The 11,192-nt window shown below is 39.9% G+C and overlaps 2 protein-coding genes across 2 annotated transcripts; one reads left to right on the forward strand and one right to left on the reverse strand.

Moving 5' to 3' along the window:
- Positions 1-38: 38 nt before the first annotated feature.
- Positions 39-1,150, reverse strand: LOC140354445 (SLC35A4 upstream open reading frame protein-like). Its single transcript, XM_072439486.1, has 3 exons — positions 1,047-1,150; positions 736-834; positions 39-362 (listed from the first exon to the last, which is right to left on the reverse strand). The coding sequence occupies exons 1-3, from the start codon at positions 1,059-1,061 to the stop codon at positions 165-167; spliced, it is 312 nt and encodes a 103-aa protein (XP_072295587.1). The 5' UTR covers positions 1,062-1,150; the 3' UTR covers positions 39-164.
- Positions 1,151-2,159: 1,009 nt separating this feature from the next.
- Positions 2,160-9,890, forward strand: hmgxb3 (HMG box domain containing 3). The gene is made up of 20 exons (XM_072439506.1): positions 2,160-2,287; positions 2,368-2,542; positions 2,979-3,368; positions 3,437-3,535; positions 3,613-3,789; positions 3,860-4,023; positions 4,140-4,225; positions 4,297-4,371; positions 4,505-4,587; positions 4,760-4,864; positions 4,952-5,092; positions 5,202-5,509; positions 5,574-5,701; positions 6,024-6,155; positions 6,253-6,434; positions 6,543-6,765; positions 7,489-7,622; positions 8,440-8,559; positions 8,641-8,850; positions 9,365-9,890. The coding sequence occupies exons 1-20, from the start codon at positions 2,160-2,162 to the stop codon at positions 9,869-9,871; spliced, it is 3,567 nt and encodes a 1,188-aa protein (XP_072295607.1). The 3' UTR covers positions 9,872-9,890.
- Positions 9,891-11,192: the final 1,302 nt, after the last annotated feature.

The following is an 11,192-nucleotide window of genomic DNA, read 5'->3' on the forward strand; positions in this document are numbered from 1 at the left end:
AATTGAGAAAGGTGAAGCTGAAATTAAATATAAAAAAGCAGTCTTTTGAGTCTAAGTTTAAATCCAGTTATTCCATCGTGCCCACTTGAGATGATTGATCCGTCACAAGCGTTATTATCGTCTTGTAGCACATCGTCCTCTGCCGTAGAGCCATGTGGGAGTTATTACTTTGGTCCCTGTTTTGCCTTATTGAATAAGTCCTTTATTGTTCGCTCTATGTTGGGCACTTGATAGGCCTGTGCCGCATACACGCCCGTGATAGTCCCCAGCAGCACTCCCAGAATAGCAGAAGATCGGAGTTTGGCCACCACATAGCCGGCGAGGAATCCCTTCAGAACTGGAGAAGCGAGCACAGAACCTCCCTGCAAGAAAATATGACAAACAAGAGAATTTTTTTAATTACAGCTCATTTAATAAAATCTAACACAAATATGTATTGATGCTAAATAAAAGAGGGTATTGTCCACTCCACTTTACTGTCAAGTAGTCTTTATAAGTAATAAAATAGTACACTACTTCTGTGTATGCTATGAATATAGAGACTATGGTGGCCCTCAATCTAAAAACAAAACAAATGTGCTATAAATGATAGGTTAATCTTGTTATAAACATGTAGAAGTAGATATACTGAATCTGTAATCAATGTTTCTTTTTCTTATTTTATCAGTAGCGGCAATGAGTAACTTTTATGCTACGATAGTCTTTGTGTGATGTTTTGATGGTTAAAATACTTACTTGGGGGATTCCTGTTGAAATTTCGCCCTCAACCTTTGATCGAAGCTCCTCAAGTTGATTTTTAAGCTGCGTTAGATCCTTCAATTGCTTCAAGGGATCCTGAAAATAAGAGACATTGCTATCATGTCACTTTGGAAGTCAGCTGTGATAACTTAGCTTGGCTGTATTTAACCTGTGTAACTTAATTTAAGTCATAAGATCACTGCTGAGATGGGGGATTCAGTCGACAATTGGAAACAATAAGTGACATCTGACGAAACACGTGAATTCAATACATTTACTGCCAAAGCCGAAACTTGAAGCGCACTCACCTTGTCATCCGCCATGTTTGCTCTGTGCTCGGCGTTTGATTGATAATCCTGGAAAGCAGAAAACCGACACTCCGATTGAGAATGAAAATATAACAATTTATTCCGGTACAAATTTGATTTAGAATATCAGTAATACACACCTAAAAGTCATAAACCTTTTTCAACTGTTTTTATTTATTTATTTAAGTCACTCTGAAATATCAAAATGCACTGTTCTATGTCACACTAAACGGTTTTACGTCACATTGTATATTCTTTCTATTAAAGGTTTGCCATCAAATTATTTATATGTTCAGAAAGGACAGAGTCTGAGGACTACGAAAAGTCTGAGGAATAAAGTCTGGCGGTAATGCAACAATTGGATGCCAACCGCCATAAAACAACAACAACAACAACAACAACAACAACATATGTTCAGATAAAATAAAAAAATACTTATTTTTTTCACGATGAACGACGGCGCTTTATGCGACGCTTTCACGTGTAAAAAACGTCCTTTCTGATTGGATGATTCTTTTTCATTCTTATTTCTGATTGGTGTAGACGCATAGCAACAATCCGCCATGTTTTTACCGAATCGACGACAAACGAGGGTACTTTACTGAAATATTCACGGTGCTTTCTCTACACGATCAAAATCACAGCCTTTTACGTTATAAAGAAAATGCATGGCCTTTCTGGTGTTTGTTAAAGTGATCTTCTAAGCTGTCTGAAGATTTGGGCGATCGTAGGTAAGACCTCAATAAGACGCCATTTCATTGGACAACTGGCTTCGTGCAAGCAGTATAGAGACACGCCATTAAACCTTTTACCTCAAAGTTCTATTTTGTAGTTTTGCACCTTTACCTTTAGGCTGAATGCATGAACAGTTCCTTGATGTGATTATGTACTTTACTTACTATTACTACTCCCATGATGTTACAAACACTTTTGTTGTCAATGCGTATTCCTGATGATGCTACTGCTACTCATTAGTTATTACCTCTTACACACAAGTCTTTGGTAATAACAAAGACTTGTGTCTGCTTGTCTCTTGATTATACAGTCTGTTAAGTGGTGTATTCATTATTTCCCTCAATTGTGTTATTATGTAATATTTATCTGTGCCTAGCCATGGACAAAGAGGGCATTTATGAGGTGATGACTGAAGAAGTGGAGACTTACCAAACAGATAAGAGTCCTCCAAAGAAGAGGAGAAGCAAACCTCATCACCAAACAAGCAGCTTACCCAAGAAACCTAGGTAATACTGTTATTCCTTCTTTTCTACAATAGGGAATAACCGTTTCTCATATTAAAGACCAACTTTTTTTTTTTTTTTAGGTCTGCTTACCTGCTCTACTACTTTGATGTTCATCAAGTAATGCAACAAGAAGTACCCAATTTGCCCCAGTCAGAAATCAACAAGCGCATCAGTGAGAGCTGGAGAAGGCTCAGTGTGGCAGAGAAAAGTTACTATTTGGAAAAGGCTAAGTCAGAGAAGGAGGGCGCATACACTGTACGTTTGTTTTTTTCTTGTTGTTTTTTACATTATTGATTTTATTTCCATCTGAGATCCTAATACTAACTTCCCTGTAAGTGTTGAAAGCATCAGTCGAAAAGGTCAAGGAGTACATTGATTTTAGAGCAAAACACTTCCTTCCAATCTTTTTATAAGCTTTGATTACATATTGGAATTATAATCGGCTATTAGGGAAACTAATTAGTCGGAAAGCATCATTGACAATTTTACTCACTACAAATGTAATAGAGACAATAAATTAATACAATGGAATACCTTTCTACACATTTAGGGTAGTGATTGCTTATGTTAGCACAATCATCCTGTAATATAATTTACCTTCTCAGGCTTAATAATGCATGACTTTATGTGTCACACTCACTACATGTTCATATCTGTCCTTCTCATTGACCAACAGCTGTGTTTTTTACAGCCCTCCCACAGTCCATCAAAAGAGCTGCCAGGGTTCCGCAAGATCCTCCCCAGAGCCAATTACTTTGTCTTGGCCAAAGGCTGCACTTCTGGTCCTCAGCCAGGAGACGTAGTGCCAGATGTGAGCAGAGAGTCTTTGGATGGAGCAGCAGGAACGCTCACAGTGAAGGCGGAGTGTCCCTCCTCAGCACCCTCTGCTGAAATAGAGCAATATCCACCGACCGTGAGTCTCGAGGAGGTACCAGAAGAGGCAGCGCACTCCAAAGCACATGGAATACTGCCTTACACCTCGTTTACGGTTTTACCCAACACTGAGTCATCTCCCTGTACTGTCAGTGGGTCAAAACCACATGAAGAACCCCCACAAGTTGTTGCTTTAATACCCACTCAAGTAAGTTTTTTTTAATTTTCATTTCTTTTTATTTTGGCTCAGTGAATGATAAATAATATATATTTCAGAATCTGCTGGCTCAAAGTTCATTGGGCAGTGTCACCGCTGTGGGACCAGTAATGATGATGTCCAGCATAGAGCAAAGCCCCAAACCCTCCTATAGCATGGTAACTAACATAACATACCATGATGCAAATGTGTTTTTAAAAAAAGTCTTAAAAGCATTACAATTTTCATTTTACAGCCGGCTAAGACGTACACCAGAAGAGGTCGTGGTAAATGTTCAAACTCCAGTTGTTCGTTTATATATGTTACTCGACACAAGCCTCCAAATTGCCCAGTGTGTGGGCAGCATCTTGGGGGCAAATGGATTCCTGTTGAAAAAAATGAGAAATCCAACAAAAACAAATCCAACAATAATGTAAGTACAAGCAATGTCTTTTGACTTTAGCTACATAAAATACAAACGTATAGTTGTGCAATCTCCATAGGCCCAAATTGGAAATCAGAGGAAGAAGCCCAAAGTGAAAAATTTAGTGATGAAACAATCTACGTCTAAAGAAGAAGTTGCCAAAATCATCGGAGCACAAATATCCTCCAGTGTGAAGCAGACAACACTAGGGGGCAGCAGCAGCCAGACAAAGGAGCAGACAAAGTAAGTCTTGGTGTAATTCTTCACACAGGGTACACATAGCGATAAGAAGGGGGGGGAATTCTTATATTAATACATTATCGATTAATGCTGACCCAAAGCACAATCGTCTTACATAGAGCAAGAGATGACAAAACAAGCCAAGACAAGATAATCGTCCAGAAGAAACCAGTGAGACCCATTCTTCCTGCTTACTATAACAAAAGTAAGAAAAGACCAGTTAAAATTGAACAATGATAACAAGAAAATGTGTCAAAATTATGGTTTTGTTTACAGACAATGCTATGTTCAAAATTGTGACCTTGCCGTCGAACAAAGAACAAAATACAAGTTTGAATTCCACATCTTCAGGTACTTTATCTTTATTATCATGTTTTGGACCGAGTTAACTTTATTACGTTTGTGAATGTTGCGACTCTGTAACCATGCGACTAAAGCGTTGTCTTCAGTTTTTGTTTTTGATGCCCTTTCCTTCTGACCACAGTGATTCAGCAGCCTCTAACAGGACTCAAACCAAGCACTTTGAAACAGCTGGGAAAGACGCCGCCGACAAACACAGACAAACCGGTAATGCAGGAATTTATGTTTTTAGTGGAAATAAAGCAATGGTAAAGGATCAATTACGTGATTACCGGTATTTCTCCCCACTCTTATTTATGTCAAGGCTTTTTCTCACCTTAATGGTCTTGAATAATATTAAACGTGCTTCTTTGTGGTAATAGTAGCTTTGTATTTTCAGATTGCCCCTATGTCAGCAGAGGGCAGCCCTACTGTCGCTTCACTCGACCGAAGAATGAATCTTGTGTCCGTGGTGCCTTTTAAACAACGCACTGTCACCAGCTTTGTGAGTGTGCACCACATTACCATTTCACTGTGAGTCGTAAGTGCTTAATTAGATTCTTTTTGTAATGTAAGTGTTTTTTTACTTCAGAATTTGGGGCTGCCTACATCACGTGGGAGAGGCTGGTGTAAAAATCCCGCATGCGACTACATGTATAAGAACAGACACAAGCCAGCAGTGTGTCCAAAATGTGGCTTATCCTTGAATCAAAAGGACAACAAGGGCATAAAGGTAAAACTTTGAGAGCAAGTTTTGGATTATCATTTGCTTTTTCTGTGTGTACAATGTGTGTTGCCTCATCTATTGCAACTGTATTTGATTTCCTTTCTTCGTTTTGTAGTCCGAAACACTGCTGGACCCGTACAAGGCCCTGACTGCGGCCCAGAAGGACGTCCAGCGGCAGTCGACCATTCTGCTTTTACAGCGGACGCTTCTGTTCTCTGAAAGTGAAGTCGATCTCCAGGAGACGCTCAGCCTGATCCAGGAGCTCAACAATCTCCAGATCATTTTAGTGCAACAAAGTGACGCAGATCCAGAAGATAACGTGGAGACAGAGACACTTTTTGAGTCTGGCTGGCCGCATTTCTTCGAGTCGGCCTCGACACACTGCAGCCTGTGTAACTACCCTCTGTTTAAAGGAGGACAAAAGTGAGCACAATTCAAATATGGGTTGGATATGTAAATGTTTTTCTAATCTACTTGTTTCCTACAGTACTGTTGCGGGGCAAGTAGAATGCTGGCTTCTCACTGAAACTCTGATGCACAGGGTTTCTCTTCAGCTGAAAATCTGCCTCAATGTGCAGTGTCTGGCCCTGCATAGTTTCACTGACATTCATCCAGGTGACAAATATTGTACTGTTTTAGATCTTGGTATAAATTCCTATTTTGTGTTTCAAGTATTTTGCAATATGTATCTTGTGTGTCTCTATGGAGCGATTGCTTGGCCTGGAGCATTCACAGTAGCATTTATTCATTTGCAGGTGTTTTTATTGCTCTTGAAACAATGCATTATTATGCATTATTATGCAAACATGCATTATTAAACATTCAGTGCACACACAGAGTTACAGAGAACATCTTTATTATGTGAAGAAAAAATGTGTTCAATAGGAAATACCAAGGTAAATTAAGGACTATTGTAAACAGTGTTGGATTGTTTCAGGCTTGTTCAACGTCGGGAACAGATTGTTGGTTAGTATGGACCTGTTTCTAAAAATCAGAGCCAGCATTAAAGTTGAACAAACTCCAACTCAAGTCTTCGCAACCTTAATTGACCATGTGCCCAATCACCCGAGTGAGTATTTAAATGCTGAAAGATTACCTTCCACGTCACATTTCATATGTCTCTTGTGCGTAAATGAAACCATATATCACCCCGTACATGTTTGTAGTTCACACGTTGACTCCGGAGGAAATGAGCCACGTCCAGGAGCTGCTGCAGAGTGGATACTGGGCCTTCGAGTGTCTGACTGTGCGCGATTACAACGACATGATCTGTGGCATTTGTGGCATGGCTCCAAAGATCGAAATTGCACAAAGACAAGACAACCTGCTCGCACTGAAGAACGTAGAGGTGAGACGGTAAAAACGCAATCTGTAGAAACGTACGGGAAAAAAGATGAGCTGACCTGTTACTTTCTGAGGCGTGAGTGCTCCTTCATGCTCGGTGTTGTGCGTACAGTTCATCTGGCCCGAGGGCTCGGACACGGATGAGGTGCTGGTGGATGACTTTTGGCTGACGATGGAGAGTGAGGCTTTGGAGCAGGCCACGTTTCCCTCAGACGCCCCCATTATTCGAGTGGACGCTTCAATCATTGCCCCCTTCATCCCTCCATTAATGAGGAGTTCAAGCGTCATCAACACAGAGAAAAACAAAGCCCACGCTGCCACGGAGAACACATCCGGTACGGCGGTTTGATAAACTTCTAACATCTGCAATTGAACACCTTCGGGAGAAAAGCAATAAGCACAGTTATTTGGGTCTTAATTGATGTCATAATTATTTTAAACCCTTTTTGTATCTGTCAAATGTAAAAAGAGAATACATTCATGATCACTCATTAGTACTGTTCTATGATTCATATTTTAAGGGCCCCATATCGTGCTGTAATTGTTTCATAGACAACCCTAAGGTCATGTGTGATAATATTTTACGCTGTGCAACATGCATTACACAAATGTTACTAAATGCCACTTATCTCTTGAGGCCAAGTCTCCTTCCCGGAAATGAAAACTGCTCGCTTCGGTTTCGTTCAGGTTGCTCTTGGCTTTTTTCCCTCAAACTGTGGTTGCAGCTGCTGGCTCTCTGAAATGATTAAATCTATTAAAGGCACTGATAAAAGAAAAGAAAAAAAAAATGGGGGGATTGTTTTGAGGAACAATTAACACAAATAGAAGGTTAAAAGTCGATTTTGCAAGATCGGGACTTTTAAACTCTACTGTGAATTAGGTGTTAGAGACAATAGGGCAGAGTGAGATCAAACACACTCCCCATATTCATATTCTTTTACATTACACTTGAATTGGAACAATACATTTAAACACAGTTAAACTAAATCAATAGCAAAGCCTTAGAACGCATCCGGCCAATGTATTTGATTATCAAGTTGTGTATTGTATTGTTGCAGGTGAACCTTCAGTTTTGGTGCGTCTCATTCATGACGGACATCTGAGACTGGATAAACTGGAGGAACACAGCGATGAAGAGTTGAGAACGATGCTTTTGAAATGTGGGTCTCACATCACTCAGGAAATGACTAAGGTACACTAAACACATTCTCTGGGTTCATTTGATTTGTTGTGTTGATGGTCTCTTTTTTCTTTCTTTCTTTTTTTGTCTATATTTTTCTCCTCCCCGTCAGCGAATACCTTACAGTATATTCCAATATTTGACTTGCTGTTTAGGCCGGTATCAATATTTTAAAAGCTATGGTATGATAAAGTTCACAAATTAACTTATCATTTTTGTAAGACTAACAACAAAATAAATTTTATTTTTTCTGAAATATTACCAAGAAAATATACCTATATCAATATACATGTATATGAAAAAAATCAAAAACAATATTAGTACCTACCAATAAATATTGTCCCCAATGTGTTTTTTGATTGTTGCTTCATCTGAAAATAACTTATAACAACAATAACAACTAAAAAAAACATAACACTTAAAGGGTCTTTATATATAATATGACTTTTCAGAGCTTGTAACCTTCTTACAGTGCTATTGCTACCTTATAAGTGTTTTTTAATTGATTTTCTTCCGTCTTTAGCTAGAGAACAGTCTTTATTCTTCCCCTCGGATGAGGAAACGAACGGGGCTACTCACCAGCATGAGTGCGTAGCCCCTGTTCGTCTGCTCACCTGTTCCCTGTTTCAGGAAGTAATCTGTACCTGTAACATGCCCAGTTATTTTATAACTATTATGTTATGAGTGTTGCACAACACTTATTATTATCAACTATGCCCTTGGGGTAGACTATGAAACGGGACAATTAGCATAATTTAGGATCTTTGAGCTTAACATTTTGTCTAATTCTGGCCTCACCTCGGTCTTTTTTGTCACTTGTCTTTGTTAGGATGAGCTGGTGGTCTCTCTCTTCTCGCTGTACACACAAGTTCATAATGGTTTGCCTACAGCTCCAGAGCCTAGTCCTCACTTCACTGCAGGCAAACTGTCCAAGCTCTGCCCTCACAAGGTACAAAATGCACGTCAGTTTAGTCATCTTTAGTTTTCAAGACTGTTCTGTTTCTAAAGTTGTGTACTGAATCGTTTGTAGGTGGTCTCTGGCTCTAAATGCCTGATCAGAAGAGAATCAGCCCGAGACCACCTAGACCTGCTGCTGTCTTCTCGCTATTGGCCTCCAGTGTACGTCACCGACTGTGCCCAGCAGGTGGCGCTCTGTGCTGATATGCAGTATCCAGATCTGGCAACACAGATGTGGGGCAGGAACCAGGGCTGCTTCTGTGACCCTTTTGACAAGCCGGAGGTTGGTTAATAAGTTTATTGTTGTTTTTAGTTTACGTCCATGCATAAACCTCAAACATTGGCACTGTAGGATCGGAACCTTTTCAGTTAGAAACTTCAATCTATGTTTTTATTTATTTGATAGGGAACGTGCTTATTAAAGCTGGGGCACCCGACTTTATTCTTGTAAATGAGTAAAATAAGTATCTTGTAAAAATGTCTCCATTTAACTGCATTCACCGGTGGTCCAAAAATTTCAAGAATTCAATTTGAAATAATAAATGTTTATTGAAAAACTGGAATTGAATATGGAGTCAGTATTTGAGTGTTTGTAATGCTCACTTTCACAACACAGATTTTGGGTTGGTTGCTTGCTTGCTTGCTTGCTTGGTTATTTTGTTGGTCCCGGTCTGAAAAGGTTGGAAACTTTTGACTTTGGAGGCAAAAACCTGTGTTCAGCAAATGCTTCAATGAACTAACAATGACAGATAATTTAGCATTTTCACATTTGAACTGAGTTTCTTTTTATTCTGCAGATTGTGTCCTGCGCTGAGCTACAAGACCAGGCACAAAGCACGGATTTAGATCAAAGCCAACATGTTCATCCCATCACCAGCTCAATGTCCCGCTGGCTGATGCACCCTCCCGAGGACCCCCACACTGAAGACCCTCCTCCTCTAAAACACCACTCTCTGCTCCTGTGCAACGACCTACAGCCCGACATGGAGCTTTTACATGAGCTGAAGACGCCCAAAGACAAACAGTCAGAGGACACGGACACACAAACTCAGCAGCAGCCTGTGGTTTTTAACAACACTGCTTATTACTACCTCTACAATCGCCTGGTGGATTTCCTCACGAGCAGAGACATTGTCAATCAGCAGGTCAATCAAGTCCTGCAGTCGTGTCAACCGGGAGAGGTGGTCATTAGAGACGCCCTTTACAGACTGGGAGTGGCAAAGATCGACACAGAGAAAGAGGAGGTAATAGACCACAGTCAAGACTTGGAAGCGGTAAAAGTAGAGACCATTGTGCAAACCTGATTAAACGACTGTCAGCTCTCCCGACTGTCCTTTCAAACGCTGGTGTGGTTCGTACGTTTGTCTCGTCGGTTAATCCACCTGTCATTGCCATCCATCAGAGAAAAGAATCCAAGCCATTTGTATAGAGCTTTCTGGCAGGATGTGCTAAACGTTGGAACAACCCGATAAACTGCTGGGTAACTGTTTATCGCGCTATAGCGTCAGAGTACTTTTGCATTAGGGCTGCAAGATTGATCGCAATCAAATCAAAATTGCTGTCTGAATGGACGCGATTAGAAAAAAGGCTGCAATTCTTTTGAAGTACCGTAATAACTTTCCTCCACAAATGACATTCTGCTCACCCTGTTGTCTAGCTCTGTACAAACATGTTCTGAAATACATTTGTTTCTTGTATCAGTTCATAGGCCTGTTTATGCCTTCTCCAAACAGAAATCGAATACTTGCATTACAGAAAATATTGCACATTTTCCTCAAATCGTGCATCCCTATTTTGAATGAATGCAATGTTTAGTATTAAGCGTCTTTAAAATCTCCGTTGGTTTTTAACGTTTAGACAAACTGAAATGCTTATGAGCTCTGTTCGAGGAGTGTTGCGTGGCGAGGCTGTGCTGTTGTGAATGTGACTCGTTGGACCTACGTTCCCCAAAGCTGAATGTGAAAATGAGTCTCCGATTGACAGCTCTGTGTCCCGCCTCAGGCCCAGAGGTGCTGTGCTGCAGTTTTCAGTCACCTCCAGTTTAATAGTACCAGGTACAAGCTGTATTAGTGCAAGATGATTTGTTATGAATACAGATATGGACTAAATATACGACAATTTTAAATATTAAAGGCTGTTTCACGCAACAGTCCTTTTCTAGTCCTATAAATCCAATCATTTCAAGCTCAGTGTTGAATGTATTATGAACCAGTGCAAACTTGACTCTAGCTATTAAACTACTCTGTAATCATCTTTTTTACTGAAATATTCTATGTATTAACTTTTCAGACATCTGTAGTGCATTCGTGCTTCATTATATTTATTCTTTTATGAGATTTCACGTTTAAGCCTCTTGCCTTTGGACTAATTGCTGTATATGCAGTACATGCAGTATATGCAGTATGTTTTGGCCTTTGCCTCATGTGTTACAGGGGAGTGCAGTATGTAGGTGAAATAGTGACCTGCTGGCGCACTCTGGCATTCAAATACAAATTATTATGTGATGTGCAATAGTAAATTACGCATGTTAATCAGTTAGCGCTTGTACAGCAAATAAACTCAAATATACTCTTGATTTTTTTTCCTTTAATACTTCATTACATTGATAGTTACTTTTAATTTGAA

This window comes from Eucyclogobius newberryi, unplaced genomic scaffold, assembly GCF_026437365.1.
Source record: "Eucyclogobius newberryi isolate DKJ021-1_F unplaced genomic scaffold, fEucNew1.0.hap1 SCAF_11, whole genome shotgun sequence".
Lineage (NCBI taxonomy): Eukaryota > Metazoa > Chordata > Actinopteri > Gobiiformes > Gobiidae > Eucyclogobius > Eucyclogobius newberryi.

Excerpts from the sequence above, each read along its gene's own strand:
- LOC140354445 (XM_072439486.1), bottom strand. Across the intron at positions 363-735 it reads TTTCAACAGGAATCCCCCAA|GGAGGTTCTGTGCTCGCTTC; the intron begins GTAAGTATTTTA and ends ATTTTCTTGCAG.
- hmgxb3 (XM_072439506.1), top strand. The coding sequence starts at position 2,160 with ATGGACAAAGAGGGCATTTATGAGGTGATGACTGAAGAAGTGGAGACT. Across the intron at positions 2,288-2,367 it reads AGCTTACCCAAGAAACCTAG|GTCTGCTTACCTGCTCTACT; the intron begins GTAATACTGTTA and ends TTTTTTTTTTAG. Across the intron at positions 4,024-4,139 it reads CAGACAAAGGAGCAGACAAA|AGCAAGAGATGACAAAACAA; the intron begins GTAAGTCTTGGT and ends CGTCTTACATAG.